Source organism: Trichechus manatus, unplaced genomic scaffold (genome assembly GCF_000243295.1).
Source record: "Trichechus manatus latirostris isolate Lorelei unplaced genomic scaffold, TriManLat1.0 scaffold00181, whole genome shotgun sequence".
NCBI classification, from domain to species: domain Eukaryota; kingdom Metazoa; phylum Chordata; class Mammalia; order Sirenia; family Trichechidae; genus Trichechus; species Trichechus manatus.
This window is the reverse complement of record NW_004444117.1, coordinates 3,104,181-3,122,556: the sequence shown is the minus strand read 5'-3', so window position 1 is coordinate 3,122,556 and position 18,376 is coordinate 3,104,181. Positions and strand designations below refer to the sequence as shown.

At 37.3% G+C, this 18,376-nt stretch overlaps 1 protein-coding gene across 1 annotated transcript in view; it reads left to right on the top strand.

Annotated features, from left to right (window-relative positions):
* Window positions 1–18,376, top strand: part of RNF130 (ring finger protein 130) — a 132,128-nt gene that overhangs the window by 87,807 nt on the left and 25,945 nt on the right. Inside the window, exon 5 of the mRNA XM_004387185.2 lies at window positions 14,771–14,842. Within this exon, the coding sequence (XP_004387242.2) occupies window positions 14,771–14,842 (72 nt within the window). The remainder of the gene's footprint in view (window positions 1–14,770; window positions 14,843–18,376) is intronic.

Sequence of the window (18,376 nt, the reverse complement as noted above, 5' to 3'; positions counted from 1 at the left end):
GATGTTTCTTAGAGGCCTCTAGGTATCAAATTAGGCATCCCACTGAGGTTGCTTAATTTGAGAGACTTTATTTTCCAATTTACAGTGCAGTAAAACCAGTAGTTCAGAAGGACTCCAGAGTGGCCACTGATTTTTCAAACTATCTTTAGTAAAATTATGCCAGCAGGATAAATATGCACAGGTCAGAAGACCAAAGTGCTTATTCATATGGTGAGCAGGGGTCCCAGAGGAGGGAGTCCTGAGTTTCTCTTAGACTTGGCATTCCCCATACTATTTTCTGACAGAACTAATGTGCATGCAGTATAATCCAAACTTGATCGTTACTTTTGGTTTCTCAGAGTCAGATACCTAAAAGAGATTGCCACGGGGTTTGGACAGTGTGTTTTGTTTATACTCATGTGTGCCTCGTTGTAGGGGAGTTGTCTGGAGACTGGAGGGCAACCTAATGCTTCTGGCTCTTTCCCTGAACTGGTTTATCCTGTCACAGGAGACTTTCAGTTGGTAGTCGAGTACCCTAGGGCTTTTATTTGCTTGAACCAGTGCCTACATTTTTGTGGCTTATAGATTCTGAGATTCCTAGGCAGCGATCAAGTCACAGAACTGAACTGTTGTCTTGGCCAGAGTATCCAAATTGACATTGAACAAACAGAGACAGACAAACATACAGACTCCAGGTCCCCAAATAAAACCTAGGAGAGCATCAGCGCAAGAAAGCGAAACTCAAATCTGGCAAGTTATTTACCTGCCACGACTCCCAGGGGTTCACAAAGACGATGAGCCAAAATGGCTGTCGCTGGTACCAGAGCTCAGGTCTTCGATTTCCTCTGGGGTTGACGCTGGCAATGCACCTTCAGATCCCACTTCTGACACCAGAAATGTTGTAAGATTGAATAAAACTTTCACTCTGTTAAAAGTGAAAGCAAAGAGATTTATTCAGGGAATAGAAACAGCCAGACTTGGGAACACAGTGCAATGTGGGATTACAAAGTGTTCCAACTTAGTGGAAAAAGGGTCTTTCATATGATAAGATAGAGAAGGCATATGTGATTCAAGCCACAAGGTGGGCGCGTGATCTCGGTCTTAACATCAGTAATCTTATTTGAAACATAAATTCTTCCTGGAACAAGTTACACAGGCATTCTTGATAAACATTTTAACTATCTTTTTTCAATAGTAGTCATTAGAACAGTTTACATTAGAGATAAATAAAGCAAGCAGTTTTTTGCAGTCATCTGAAACTAGCTCTCTTGCTTATCTTTCAGCATTCATTTCCTTGGGCCCCTTCCCCCTTGCTTCTGCTTGTCACAAGACAGAACGCAGTGTTCCATTGTTTTAGCCTGACTGAAATACCTCCATTTTATGAGAGTCCACTAATTCAGTCGCAAACCTTACTATGAGAAAGAATTGTATGGAGACACTTTCTAAAACTGTGAATTCCCAAAGAGTCCCCAGCTCCAGTCTGATTCAGGAAGTCTGGATAGGGTCTATTTGCCAGCCTTTCTGTTAGCAGCTGAGTGTGGTAACTGTTTGTACCACCCAGGGACTCCAAGTTATTTTATCTATCTGTGCCTCAGTCTCTTCCTGTAAAACTGGGATAATACAGTTCCTCTCTCATAAGATGATTGTGAGGATTAAATTAGTACATATGAAGGGCTTACAACAGTACCTGGCACATGGTATGTACTGAATAAATCTTTGTTACTATCATTATTATAGTTAAACATCTCAGGTGAATTAATGCATTTGCCCCATTGACCACACCTTGACTTAATGGCATGGTGTTCAGGTCATGGTAAGAGACATTAGTAAAATGTGATCTTTATGAAAAGAATTTGAACTTCATCTTAATTATTTGAAAGTCAGCAGGACACAACTAATATTAAAACCAAGAGAAAACAAACTTTTCGACCAATTAAAGTAAGAGACCAAAATCATAGCTGAAGTATACCCATCACAAAGTGGTGAGAATGTTGAAGGAGGGATTTAAAAATCCAAAGAAAAATATTACAGTGAAGGTGTTTGACATTAATATCAAACACAGAGAAAAGATGTTTTTTCTTCTGTCATAGGTTTTCTAAGTTCAGAAGTGAAAGGGGTGATACATTCAAATATTTGTGGGAGATCTCTGAACCCTACATGAATTCATTCAGCATGCTGAAAACTGAACTCCTCTTCCACCAACACCTGCCCTCCATTTTTTGGTATTCCCCAGTCTAAGGTGATTGGCCCCCACCCCCACGTTTATACCTCCTAGAAGTTAGGACAGCCAACTTGACTCCTCCTCTTCCCTCATCCCCTGCAGTAGCCAGTCTCTGCATTTTACCTCCTGCATCTTTCTTGACTTTGTTCCCTCTTATCTTTCCCTGCCACTGCTTGCCTAGTTCAGGTCTTGCTTATCTCTCTGGAGATCTAGACCCTAACTGGTCTTGCTGCTTCCCTGCCACTGCTTGCCTAGTTCAGGTCTTGCTTATCTCTCTGGAGATCTAGACCCTAACTGGTCTTGCTGCTTCCAGTCTCCTGTGTCACTTACATTCTTCTCAGGATGCCAGATCTGAATTCACCAAAACTCAAATCTGATTGTGGAACTTCTGTTTAAAACTCTTCAGTGGAATTCTGGTCTGGATAGGATGGAGGGTGTAAGTCTGTCTGTTTTTTTTTTTAATCTCCCCATATTCCTTAAAAAAAAAAAAAAAAAAGTACAGAGAGCATCTAGGATAGCAAGAAGGAAAACTGACAGCCAGCATCTTCAGTGATACTGGGTAACAGAATGTCTCCAAGAACTCCAGAAAAGGAGTGGGTCAGGCCAGGCTACCAGCAGCAGCAAAACCTTCACTATAGTTCAAAGGAACGTATCTAAGGGAAGAAAAGGAATAATTCTGATGATCCTGAAAACCAGGAAACTAGAAACTGAACAAATGTATACCTTCAAAGCAGAGGAGGGTTTCACCATGAGGGGAAACATCAGCAGATAGATGAGAAGAACTGATGACACTGAGTGATGACTCCAGACTCTTAAACAATTTGTAAACAAGTGAAGAAAAGGTTGTAGAGACCTACCAAGGGGCTCCAGGAAGAGCAGAGGATTCTGGGTCGGCCTAACCCCTTGAGGCGGTCAGTAACATACACATAGACCCACCCATACACACACAAACACACACACACACACACACATTCAGCCTGAAAGCCAGCATCTTACTTAATGAATAAATATATAGACGTTTCCATTAAAATCAGAACAAAACAAATCGTCCAGGAGGTATTGGTCCATGCAGTTAGATAAGAGAAAATATTAAAAGGCGTAAAAATTGAGAAAGCGTCTCTATTTTTAGGTGACATGATTGTCTATCTGAAAAACCCAAAAGAATCAGTAGAACAACTGCTGTAAACAGGAAAAATATTTTGTAGAGGAGCAGAATATAAAATTGACATACAGAAATAATCAGAAGATACAGTGGAAGGGGAGGCATCATTTACAGCTGGATGGATGGATGCACAGATAGGCAGATAAGTAGGTAGATAAATTTAGGTATGAATTTAATAAAAACTAAAACCTATATGAGGAAAACTATGAAACCCTTCTGAAAGACAAAAGAATGTACTTAAACAAGTGGAAAAGACACACCATATTCCTGTTGAATTGGAACATTAGTTCTAATAAAGATGTCAGTTCTCCCTAAGTTAACTCATAAGTTTAACTTGATCCCAATAAAAATACCTTCAGTGAGCAGCCATCTAAGATACTCCACTGGTCTTACCCCTTCGAGAGCAAGGGAGAATGAAGAAAACAAGATACAAGGGAAAGATTAGTCCAAAGGACTAATGGACCACAACTACCACGGCCTCCACCAGCCTGAGTCCAGTACAACTAGATGGTGCCTGGCTACTACCACTAACTGCTCTGACAGGGATCACAACAGAGGGTCCTGGACAGAGCTGGAGAAAAATGTAGAACAAAATTCTAACTCACAAAAAAAGGCCAGACTTACTGGTCTAACAGAGACTGGAGAAACCCCGAGAATATGGCCCCCAGACACCCTTTTAGCTCAGTAATGGAGTCACTCCTGAGGCTCACCCTTCAGCCAGAGATTAGACAGGCCCATAAAACAAAACGAGACTAATGGGGCACAACAGCCCAGGACAAGGACTAGAAGTCAGGAGGGGACAGGAAAGCTGGTAATAGGGAACCCAAGGTTGAGAAGGGAGAGTGTTGACATGTCATGTTGTGGGATTGTTAACCAATGTCATAAAAGAGTATGTGTACTAACTGTTTAATGAGAAACTATTTGTTCTGTAAACCTTCATCTAAAGTACAATAAAACAAAAATTAGTGGCTTAAAAAAAAAACCTTCAGATATTTTTCTAGGGCTAGACAAGGTAATTATAAAATTCATATGAAAGATGAAGCAAGAGTAGCTGGTGGGGGGGAGGGAAGAGGAGCTATGAGGGATGGTCAGCGGCACCACACAATAATGTATGATAAGTCTTCTGTATTAAAGAATGTGGTATTAGCCCATGAATAAATAGACCAATAGAACAAAATAGAAAATCCAAAAATAGAGACAATGCATATGGAAATTTAGTACAGTATATGATAAAAAGTGTCATTTCAAATCAGTAGGGAAAAGTGGACTTTTTAATAAATAGTTGCGGACAGCTGGAATCCCATATGGAAAAAGACAAAATTAGATGTACTCCTAACAATGTACGCCAGGATAAATTCAAAACGAGTTAGAGATTTAAATATCAACAGTAAAACTGCAAATAATAGAAGAAAATATGGAATAAGTTTTCGCTTAGACTAGCTTGGAAAACTATGAATTATATCTCAAAGTTCAGTAGCAATAAGAAAATGATGGATAAATTTGACTGCGTCAAAAAGATTTTAAAGGAAATAAAGCCATAAGGAAAATCAATGGATAAATAAACACCAAACTGGTAAAAGGTACTTAGAAACTTATGTTATAGATAAAGGGCTAATGTCCCTGATACATAAAGAAGACTGAAAACCTGAGAGGGAAATAGGGGAGAGAGGGGATGAAGACAGTTGACTAAAAACAAATGCAAATGGTCCTTAACATGTTAAAAGATGCTCAACCTCACACATAAGTTAAATGTGAATTAAAACCACACCGGTTTTTATCAGTTTTGGGCGGGGGGGTATTGCTTTTTATCAGTCAGTTTGGAAGAAAAAAAAAATTGACAACATACTATCTTGTCAGGGTTGCAGGAAAATAGGCTTTCTGATACACTGAAGATAGAAATGCAGAATGATAAAATTCCAGTGGGAAGGAAGCATGAATTTGTAATATCTAGCAAAACTGCATATGTGATTTGTCTTAGCAACCTTAGTTCTAGGAATCTATTCTGAAGATAAATTTACAAAAATGAAAAATGACAGATACACTGGACTATTTATTGTGATATTATTTATAATAGCAAATGAATTGAAATACCCAAATACTCATCAATAGGGCAGGCTGGTGGAATAAACTACTACTGTACACAATGAAATACTCTGATGCAGTGGAGAAGTATGCAGCTGCAAAAAAGGGGGGTTCTAAAGATGTCTGTTGCTATGGAGTGATCTCTAAGGTATATTGTTAAGGGGGAAAAAAAGCAAGGTGCAGAACAGTGTTCATGTACTAGTTTGTTGTAATAAAGAGAGGAACTATGAAAATACATATATATGCTTTTATTTTCTAAAGGAAACAGCCTAAATATAAGGCAAAATCAGCATGAAGGGTCGCTTTTAGGGGAAAGGGGTTAGTGCAGAGGAGATAGAGATGAAAGTGAGACTTCCCTGTACCTCATTTTATAGTTTTGACTTTGAAATCATGTAAATGTTTTACATAATTTTTAAAAATGATCAGAGTTGAAGAGTAAATGGAAACAAATGAACCTAAATATATTTCAAGCTGGTTGGTAGCATAAACACACAGAGAAAGGACTTTTTTGATAGTACATTTCTACTGGGATATATTCTAAGGGTAAAAAAAATCCTAAACTACATTTAATAGTCTTACTGTTAATATTATATAAAGTAACGTTATTTTGAAACTATTTTATGTATATGTAGGATAAAGCAAATAAGTAATTATACTAATGATATTTGGGACCAGGATTTTCAGAGTAAAAGAAAAAGATTAAAATCAAAGAAATTAAGTAATAACCCTATCATCTTATTTTTGAGTTGGAAATAATCAATATGAACGTATAGTTTCTTTTTCTAGAAAACACAGAGCCCCTCTGTCCATGACAGTGACAACCCAGTAACAGTGAACACCCCTGTTTATAGAAGAATTTCAAGTAATAAATGCAGAAGAAGTGACAGAACTAGAAAATTACCATTTTACTTCCTTGATAAAATAATGAGTCTCTGCCCTACTTCATCCCACCCCAGACTACTATAAGGTTGTCTTTAAATGTCATTTCCCACTAAAAGAGACTCGGGCTCCTTGGAGAAACTTATTTCAGGTCTAGGGCAGAAAGTATATAAGATGAACATTATGCCCGAAACCAAGGAAACTATTAAAGACAACTGAGGTGATACCAAAAGGACAAAGATGCCATCTTGAAGGAACTCTCCATATCCACAAGTGAGACATAGAGTCCAAGGAAAAAATACTGCAATGGATTGAAACTGGTATTTTGAAAAGACCAACTTATTCTGAAAATCAATAAAAGAAAATAATTATTTATCCTGCTTTTTCTATATGAATCACATTGCAGAGTAACCAAATAGTTGATGAGGGGAAAGTTCTTTATAGAAGAATTCCTACTGATAAATGAATGCAGAATTAGAAAGTCATCATTTTGTAGCCCTTAGTAAAATGATGGATCTAGGCAGTGATCATCAGTGGATGCTAAAATCAGGTGAAAGATTAATGGGGAGCTATTTATAATAGATGGATCAGGCTGACAAAACCTGAACCCTTTAATCATGCTTAATATCACTACAAGAAACCCACTTTAAATATAATTAGACAGGTTAAAGGGATGAAAAATATGTATCATACTAACACAAATTTAAAAAGTTGAAATGGCTGTAATATCAGACAGTAGGTTTCAGAGTAGAGATATTACCAGGGATAAAAGTCATTTCTTAATAAAAGGGTTAATTCATCAAATGAACATTACAATCCCAAATGTTTATGCACCTAATAAAAAAGCTTCAGAATGTGTGAAGTGAAAACTGATAGCACTGCAATGAGAAAGACAAAACTACAATTATGATCAGAGATTTCAATTCCATTCAATAAATGAAAAAAAAATAAGTAGAAAAAAAAATCAGTAAAGATAGAAAAGGCTTGAACAACACAATCAACTAACTTTACCTGATTGGCATTTATAGAGTACTTCCTCCAACAAAAGCAGAAAGCACATTCTTTTCAAGTGCATTCTGGGCTATATATAAACCAAGTCTCAATAAATTTAAAAGGATTTAAGTTATATAAAGCATGTTCTCTGACCACTTGGAATTAAATTAGAAATCAATAATAAAAAGACTTCTGGAAACTCCCCAAATATTTAGAAACTAAATGATACACTTCTAAACAACCCATGGAATAAAGAAGAAATCAATAGGAAATTAGAATGTTGTTTGGACTGAGTGAAAATGAAAATACAGAATATCTATTTTAGGGGATGCCACTATACAGGAGTATTATACAGGAAGAGGCTTATAGCACAAAATGCCTATATTAGAGAAGATAAAAAGTTCTCTAATACTCTCAGTATTAAGAAACTAGAAAAACAACAAATTAAACCCCAAAATGAGCAGAAGAAAGGAAATAATGAACAGAGCAACAATCAGTGAAATAGAAAACAGGAAAACAATAGAGAAAATAAATGACTTTGAGAGCTTATTCTTTGAGAAAAAATAAAACTACCACATTTATCAGGAAAAAGAGAAGGCACAAATTTAGCAATATCAGAATTGAGAAGTGACATCACTACATATTCTACAGATATTATAAGGACAATAAAGGAATATTATGAACAAGTTAATGTTAATAATTGAACAACATAGATGAAATGGACAGATTCCATAAGTGATACTGTTGACCAGTACTCATTCAAGAGTGGATAGTTTAAATAGTCATATATCTACTAGGAAGTTGAATTTGTGGTTAAAAACCTTCCAAAAGAGAAAAACAGGTGCAGATGGCATTTGATGAATTTCACCAAACATTCACAGAAGAAAGAATACCAGTTATACACAAATTCCTCCAAAAAATAAGAAGGCAGGGAAACCTCCCAATTCATTCTGTGAAGCCAGCATTACCCTAATGCCAAAACCAGACAGAAAGATTATAAGAACAGAAGACTACAGACCAGAATCCCTTATGAACATACATGCAAAAATCCTTTAAAAAAAATTTCTCGCAAATCATATTCAGTAACAAAAATGATCATTCATTATGAACATATTTTTCCAAGAAATGCAAAATTGATTTAACATTTGAAAATTAATGTAATTTACTATATTAACATACTAAAAAAGAAAAACTATATGGTCTCACAATAGATTAAGAAAAAGCATTTGTCAAAATCCAACATCTATTCCTGACAAAAAGTCAGGAAACTAGGCTTAGAAGGTAATTCCATTACCTGATAAGGGCATCTATGAAAAACGAACAGCTAACATCCTACTTAATGGTGAAAGACTAAATGCTTTCCCCTAAGATCAGAAACGAGAATAATGTCTCCTCTGACCACTTTTATTTCAACAATGTACTAGAGTGGATATTCTAGTCTGCATAATAAAAAATCAATAAAAGTCATCTGTATTAGAAATGAAGAAGTAAAACTTTTTATTCTGAACCATTATTTTCTATGTAGAACATTGGACGGATTCCATAAAATAAAGCGACTAGATAGTTTAATAAGGTTGCAGGCTAAGGTCAATATTTATGTAAATCAATTTTATTTCTGTATGCAAACAATAAATGTTAATTGAATTTTTTTAAATACTATTTTCAGTAGCATCAGAAAATATGAAATATTTAGAGATAAATCTGACAAAAGATGTGTAAGACCTGTACACCGAAAACTACAAAATATTACTGAGAGGAATTAAAGAAGACCTGAATAGGTGGATAGCTGTGCTGTGTTCTTGGGCTGGAAGACTCAATATTATTAACATGTCAGTGCTTCCCATATTGATCTATAGGTTCAACACAGTCCCTGTCCCAGCTGACTTTTTTTGTAGCAATTGACAAGCTGATTCTAAAACTCATGTGGGAATGCAAAAGATCAAAAATAATCAAAAGAACAGGTGGCAGGCGGGTTTGGCTTACAGGTCATAGTTTGTCAACCTCTGATCTGGACTCATTCCTTCAATCCATTTTCCACCCAGCAGCCAGAGTGATGGTTTAAAAATTCAAATTGTGCAACTCTTACAGCTCTTATAATTTCCTGTCACGCTTAAAGCCAAAAAAAAAAAAAGTAATTAAAAGGACTTTGGAAAGAAAAAAAATAAAGTTGGAGGACTGACGCTTCCTGATTTCAAACTTTACTATAAAGTTACAGAAATCGAGACTGTGGTATTTGCTTCATGACAGACAAATGGATCAGTTTTTTAGACACAGATCCATGCTTTTATGTAATTTTTTTTCCTTTTTTCTTTTTTTTCTGATCTTTTTTTTGGGGGGATAAAATACATATAACAAAACATTTGTCATTTTAACTGTTTTTAAATATAGAGTTCACTGATACTAATTACATTCACCGTGTTTTGCAACCATTACCACTACTCATTTTCAAATGTTTTTTCATCCCCCTAAACAGAAACCCATTAACAGAAACATTAATTAAGTAATAACTCCCCATTTCCCAGTCCCCCCAGCCCCTGGTAACCACTAATAAACTTTTGTCTCTATGCTTTGCCTATTCTGAGTATTTCATATAAGTGGAGTCTTAAATTATTACACTATTCGTGTCTGACTTATTTCACTCTCAGCATAATATTTTTAGAGTTCATCTATGTCATAGCACATACCAGAACTTCATTTCTTTTTTTGGCTGAATAATATTTCATTGTCTGTATATACCACATTTTGTTTATCCATTAATCTGTTGATCGACACTTGGGGCGTTTCTACCTTTGGCTCTTGCAAATAATGCTGCGCTGAACATTGATATACAACTATCTGTGAGAGTCCCTGCTTTCAAGTCTTTTGGGTATATATCTAGGAGTGGAATTACTGGGTGATATGATAATTCTGTGTTTAACGTTTTAAGGAACCGCCTTACATTCCCACCAGCAATGAAGGTTCCAATTTCTTCGCATTCTCGTCAACACTTGTTATTTTCCATTTTTCTGATACTAGCCATCCTAATGGGTGTGAAGTGGTATCTCATTGTGGTTTTGATATGCATTTCCAAGATGATTATATAATGACACTAAGCATCTTTTTGTGTGCTTATTGGCCATTTATATACCTTGTTTGGAGAAATGTCTGTTCAAGTTCTTTGCCTATTTTTTAGTTGGGTTGTTGTCTTTTTGTTGTTGAGTTGTAGGAGCACTTAATATTTTCTGGATATTAAACCCTTATCAGATAGATGGTTCCCAAATATTTTCTCCCATTCTGTTGGTTGTCTCCTCATTTTGCTGATAAAGTCCTTTTATGCACAAAAATTTTTAATTTTGATAAAGTCCAGTTTATCTTTGTTTCCTTTTGTTGCTTGAACTTAGGATATTATGTCTAAGTGTCTGTTGTTGAAAACTAGCTGTCATCGCATTACCTCTATGTTTTTTTTTCTAACAGTTTTATGGTTTTAGTTCTTATATTTAGGCCATTGATCCATTTAGAGTTAATTTTCGTATATAGCGCACAGATAGTTCTGACTTCATTCTTTAGCATGTGCATATTCGTTTGTCCCACCACCATATATTGACAAAACTATTCTTTCCTCATTGAATGGACTTGGCACCCTTGTTGAAAATCAGTTGACCATAGATATATGGGTTTATTTACAGACTCTCAGTTCTGTTCCGTTTGGTCTATGAGTCTGTCCTTATACCAATACTCATTTTTTTCTAATAGCCTTTATTTTTTAGAGTAGTTGTAGGTTACAGAAAAATTGTGCAGAAAGCACAGAGAGTTTTCATATACTGCCCTGCTCCCTGCACAGTTTGTCTTATTATTAACATCAGTGCATCTGTGTGGTACCTTTCTTAACAATTGATGAGCCAATATTGATACATTCTTACTAACTAAAGACCATAGTTTACATTAGGGTTCACTCTGTGTTATACAGTCCTATGGGTTTTGACAATGCATAATGTAATGTGTCTGCCATTATAGTGTTATACAGATTAGTTTCACTGCCCTAAAAATGCCCTGTGCCCCACCTGTTCAGCCCCTACCCCCCACCCCCAAGCCTCTAGCAATCACTGATTTTTTCACTGTCTCTGCAGTTTTTGCTTTTCCAGAATGTCATATAGTTGGGATCATATAGTATGTAGCTTTTTTAGACTGGCTTCTTTCACTTAGCAATATACCTTTAAGGTTTCTCCATGTCTTTGAAGCTTGATAACTCATTTCTTTTTATCACTGAATAACATTCCGTTTTATGGATGTACCACAGTTTATCCATTCACTTATTAAAGGGACTCTGAGTTGCCTCCAGTTTTTGGCAGTTATGAATAAAGCTGCTGTAAACATTCATATGCACTTTTTCATGTGTCCATAAGTTTTCATTTTGTTTGGGTAAATACCTAGGAACGTGATTGCTGGATCATATGCTAAGCCTATGTTTAGCCTATGTAAGAAGTTGCTAGACTGTATTCCAAATGGACTGTACCGTTTTGCATTCCCACCAGCAATGAATGAGAGTTTCTGTTGCTTTATATCCTGGCCAGCATTTGGTATTGTCAGTTAAAATTCAATCAGTGTTTTGGATTTTAATCATTCTAATATGTGTGTAGTGGTATCTCGTTGTCTTAACTTGCAGTGCTCTAATGACATATGATGTTGAACGTTTTTTCATATGCTTATTTGTGTATCTTCTTTAGTTAGCTTTCTGTTCAAATCTTTTGCCCATTCTGTAATTGAGTTGTTTTCTTATTGAGTTTTAAAGCTTCTTTGTCCTTTATCAGATACATGTTTTACAGATACTTTGTCCTAGACTGTGGCTTGTCTTTTTATTCTGTTAACAGTGTTTTTCATAGAGCAGAAGTTTTTAATTTTAGTTACCTCTTCTTTTTATTATTTTTTTAATGCATCATGCTTTTTATGTTGTATCTAAAAAGTCATTGTCAAATCCAAGGTCACCTAGATTTTCTCCTCTATTATCTTTTGGAAGTTGGACAGCTGGATCTTGACAAGTGTGCAAAAGCAATTCAGTGGACAAAGAATTCTGTGAACAAAGAACAGCCCTTCCAACAAGTGGTGCTGGAAAAAATCTGTATCTGTATTCCAAGGGTGGGTGGGGACTTCAATCCATATCTCACACCATATATAAAAATAATTTAAAATAGATCAAATGCCCAAATACAAAAGCTGAAACTAACAAAACTTCTAGAAGAAAAATTAGGGGAAAGTCTTTGTGACCTTGGGATATGCAAAGATTTCTTAGATATGACATCAGACACACAATCCACAAATGAAAAATTGATAAATTAACTTCTTCTAAATTAAAAACTTCTGCCAGAGTGGAAGAAAATATTTATAAAAGGACTTGCGTCTAGAATATGTAAAGAATTTAGAACTCAGTAATAAAACAAACAACTCAGTAGAAAAATGGGCAAAAGATTTGAACAAACACTTCACCAGAGAAGATATACAGGTAGCAAGTAAGTACATGTAAAGATATTCAGCATCATTATGGTAGTCATTAGGGAGATGCAATTAAAACCACAACAAGATGCAACTACATAGTTATTAGAATGATTAAAATTAGAAAGACCAACCATATCAAGTGTTGGTGAGAATGTGGAGGAACTGGAACTCTAATACGCTACTGGTGGAATGTAATGCAATACACTCACTCTGGAAAGTACTTTCCAGAAAAGTCAAACATGTACCTATCATATGAGTTAGTCTTCCCACTCCTGAATATTTACCCCAGTGAAAAGAAAGCATATGTCCTTACAAAGATTTGTACAGTACTTGGCAAGTAAAGAATGTTCATAGCAGCTTTATTCATTATAGCCAAAAACCAGAAAATGATACAAATCTATCAACAGGTGAAAAGATAAATTGTGGTACATCTATACAATGTCCCTGGGTGGTACAAATGACTAAATTTTTCAATTTACCCTAAAATTTTTATTTTTTGTCATCAGGGTAGTATTTAAGGTCACCCTTTTTTTTTAGCTCCTACCCTGCTCCTTCAGCCTCAGCTTCTGGCTCATCTCACAGTTTAGGATCTGGTGCCTGGGACAGTCTTGATTTGCACTGATTGTCCCAGTGTAATTAGTAATAGTGCCGTATTTGACTCATAAAGCATCCTTATTTGAACAGTAAATTACATGCTCACCCTGGTTATACTGAACTATACTTTTCCTTTACATGCCTGTACTTCACACCTGTTTGTCTTTACTAAGACTATTCCTTTGCCCAGAATCCCCTTCGTATCCCCATGCTATTCCTCATCTCACTTCTTCCCTCATTTTCCCAAATCTTAGCTCAGGCATCATTTCCTCAAAGCCTTCCTCCTCTGCCCCTCAGCCTGCTTTACGTTGCCTTCCTTGTGCTGCCATGCCACCCTGGGCATGCACTGTTGTACAGCATGAGATTAAAAGTGTTTACACTGCTTCCCAGTTCAGCTGAAGGTTAAAGCTACACTTGTCTTTTTCATCTTTGGGTCCTTGGTGTCTAGTGTAATGCCTGGCAAAATGTTGAATAAATTCAGCTATAGCAATTATCTGACTTAACCCTCTCAAATAAATGAGAATAACTCAGCTTGAATGGTAACTGTACCTTCCTAAGGCGCCCTGGTGGTACAGTGGTTAAAGCAATCAGCTGCTAACTGGAAGGTCAGCAGTTCAAAACTACCAGCGGCTCCACGGGAGAAAGTCTGCTTCCAAAAAGATTTACAGCCCTGGAAACTGTACAGGGTGGCTGTGAATCAGAATCAACTCAATGGCAGTGGGTTTGTTTTTCTTTTTTTTAAAAGGAGCCATAGTGGCGCAGTGGTTAATTGCTCAGCTGCTAACCAAAAGGTCAGCAGTTCAAATCTACCACCTGCTCCTTGGAAACCCTATGGAGCAGTTCTGCTCTGTCCTGTAGGGTCACTATGAGTCGGGATCGACTCAGCAAGCAACAGGTTAAGGCCACATAGTGATCAGTAGTGGCAGAGCCTTCTCTACCACATCTCTTTTCCTACACTTGATGTGATAAGCAATTTAAAGGAGTATTGAAGGTGTCCTTTCACTAAGAAAGGGTTTATGCATCTATAGTGATCATCCTTGGAGCAAAGTATAGGAAAGATGTTAGAACAGTGATGGTAGCTCTGGAGTGTACAAGAAGTAGAATTTGTTAATGCTGTAATATTTCAAATGTTTATAAAATACAAAATGCAATAGTGGTTATGACACCTGACTTTTTCATGTATGTATGTTTTTTAATTATTCAACCAGAATACTGAATATGTAGGAAACCACTAGCTTTTCTAATTTTTTAATTGCTTCTTAAAAATCTTATGTGTTATAACATGAAAAGTGATAATAGAGACTTGATGTATAAATTCAATTATTTAAAAATAAAGAGCATCACACAGATATCTTACATGTAACGTCTGTTTTTCTTTGTAATTTTCATAGCGTCATCTTGGAGATGCAGCCAAGAAAGCCATCAGCAAATTGACAACCAGAACAGTAAAAAAGGGTGATAAGGTATAGTAATGAAATAATGTCTACATTTTAGAAATAATAAAGTGTTTTTGGTTTGGTGGGAGAGACTATCTCCTAATCTTCTGTGTTTCGTTTGTTACATCATTATTTTTCTCCAAGTATGCTACATAACGCTTTATTTTAAATTAGCTTCTCTTTGAAATCTTATTCTTAGTATGCTCATCATTTGGAAGTGCTTTATATTGTTCCTTAACTTTCCTGGACTTCTAACACTTTTGCTATCAGTGTCACTAGACTGTGCACAGTTGCCCTAGGTGTGTTTTTCAGTAGAGTTTTTTCTGCTAAAAGAGCATACATTTTAGAAGAATTCTGATGGAACAGTTTGTACATTAAACAGCCAGGAGATAGATGTACATTCTTTTCATATATGCCCTGTGACTTTGCTGTGTCTCCTTTGTTTTGTTTCTTCACCAGTTAAATGGAGAACTAGAAACCCACCTCTCAAGGGAGTTTCGGTTTACAGGGTGCTCCCTTACAGTGGGTTAAGCAGTTTGGAAGAAGAAGAGCACTTCATAGTTGTCAGGGTTGGACCTGATGGCTCAGGGAGATCAGCTTAGGGTGTCAGTGACAAAGGCTATGGCTGAGACCTCTAACCAGAATTCCCCAGTCAAATCTCAAATTATAATAGAGCCCTGCTTCTGCTTTTTAAGTATAAAGTAGCAGCTTAATGTTAGACCCTGTATTCAATATATTCAAGGTTACCTAGAGTGAAAAAGAATTGCATCTCTAAAGGCATAACAACAGAAATGTCTCATGTTCCACCCTCAGCTCTAAACTTTTAGCAAAGAAGAGCCCTAGAAAGATAATTTCAAATGATTCTTCATCCTCCTAAGTTTTACTGCTTTTTTGGGCTGTACTCATTTTTATTCCCATTGCCTTGATACCACCATGTCTAGTTTCCCTTGACACAGCTCCAGAAGGTAGAGGCATTTTCAGTGAAGTTCATTGTACATTAAGGAAGGAAAAAAGTAAAAACACAGAAAACACAAGCAGCATCAAAACAGCTGCACTTTCACCCCGAGGAGTGTAACCTACATAGACACTTTCTTGCCCTCCAGAATTCTTCTCCATCTCTTAGCCTGATGACCTCTATCAGCCATATTAATTTGAACTTCCCTGGAGTGTAACCTACCCATCTTATTCTGCCCACCAGGCCAGCACAAAACAATCTTTCCTATTAAAACCAACACATCTTCCTAATCTGTACCTCCTAGATCTGCCAAGAGTTGTTGCACTGAGTTTTGAACCAAGTGGCAATGACATAGCAAATAGTCTCACCTTTCCTGGCTTAGATTCCTGGCATTGCTCCAGATAACTCAGATGGAACCCCTCCTCAGCTTGAGAAGGGAGGAAATCAATTAAACTGGGTGACCAACCGCCTGGCTGACTCTTCTGACTGTTTATGAAGACCCATATTGAACTGATTCCCATGACTTTTCTCTACCCCAAGTCTGTGGCCAGATGCCCAGCTTCCATACTTGGGGTGGGTCTCTAGATAGCAGTCATTGGGGGCTAACTATCTTTTCTGCCTGTACTTAGGTACTTGTAGGCTGTACAGTGAAAGCTATTCAGATCAGAATAGTAATGTTAATAGAATGAAAAAGACAGTGTCTGAGTGACAGTGGCTTTGTGAGGAGAGGGCATAGGAAGAGCGATCTTGCCAGCCAGTGAACTGGACCTCCTTTAAAACTCTAGAATAATTACACAACACTTTTCCCAGCAACAGTCTCCCATTGGGCCCCATCCACCGTGTGACGTTTTTCCCAAAGTCCAGTCTCTCTTCCCCTTTTTAGCAGTAAACTTCTCTTGGGGAGGCTTTTGGAGGGGGTTCTATTTGACTGGACCCAACAGGCTTCATCCTGTGGGCCTCAACCATTCCCAGTAAGATTTCACCCTGTATAACAGCACCAACTCCCCTGTATTCCTAGCATTCACGTTGAATAAGCTCATATTATATGGAAACGTAGCAGAGAGACTCGCTGCCTATTCACCTGTAGTATCTTACACATTATGTCTTTAATCCTCATAACAACCTTCAGAAGTAATAGTATACCCATACTATACAAACTACTTAGGGCTCAGAGAAGTTAAGTTGCTAAAGGTTATAACTTTGAGTAAGTAGTGGGATCTGGATTGGAATTTTTTCTGTATTCTTTTTGCTGGATACTAGTGCTTATCACAGCCACCTGTAATACTTGAGCCATACGTGAGTAATAACATGTACAGTAAAATCCATAGTCCTTACTAAGTGACAGATACTTTTCTAATGCTTTACATATGTATATTACTCCAATCTTTATAGCCCCCCTAGGAATTATGCTGTGATACCCTCATTTTGTAGATGGGGAGGCTAGAGTTTAGAGAGGTTAAGTGATACAGTGTTCTTATTTGTAAAGAAGGGATTTTAATGCTGTACTAGATGTTTGTTTACGCATTATTTAATCCTCTTAAATACCTTATGAGGTAGGGCTTATTGTCCTTATTGTTATATTAGGAAACTGAGACTCAAAGAGGTTAAGTAATTTACCCAAGAATATATAGCTTATATCAGAGTCCTCGATGTTTCCTTTTACTACAGGCCTCTCATAATTTACACATATTTTAGCGACCAGGGTATCCCAAGGGAGCCACTCCCTAGGCTTCTGCCCCTGCCTTGCACTGAAGGGTGCTCACCCTTCCATCCAGAGTTCACACTGTGGAAGGTACTATTAGGTATGTTTTCAGTGCCAGAGCCATTGGTCAGCTTGATGCTCCCTTGCCATGGAAACCCTGCCCGCTGTGCATGTGAGCATTGATTCACAGACAGAGCAACAGCATGTGATGTGGTCAGGTCCTGGGCTGCACGGGGAGCCAGCCTCAGATGAACTCACCATCAAGTCTGAGGGGAAGGAGAGACAGACACATAGATAACTGTGAAGGCACAAAGTAATGGGGGCCATGAAAAAGAGCAGATGAGGTGCTGAAGGAGAGGCGTTTTCCAGCTGATAGAGGTAGTGAAGTATCAGAGAAGACTTCAAGAGTTAGCATCTGAGTTGGTCCTTAAAGAATGGGTGACATTCAAGAATGATATGGGGACACCAGCTAGAGGAAACAGCGTAGACATAGGATGAAAAGTTATTTTCAGGGATAACTACCAGCTCCAAAAATAAGTTGAGGTTAGTTAGCAGTCCAATTTTGTTTAATAACGGTGTTGTTAGGTATTGTCAAGTCAATTCCAGCTCATAGGGACCCTATGTACAACAGAACAAAACACTTCCCAGTCCTGTGCCATCCTCACAATTGTTGCTATGCTTGAGCCCATCATTGCAGCCACTGTGTCAGTCCATCTCGTTGAGGGTCTTCCTCTCTTTCGCTGACCGTTTACTTTACCAAGCATGATACCTTTCTCCAGGGGCTGGTCCCTCCTGATAACATGTCAAAAGTACATGAGATGAAGTCTCGCCATCGTTACTTCTAAGGAGCATTCTGTCTGTACTTCTTCCAAGACATATTGGTTCATTCTTCTGGCAGTCCATG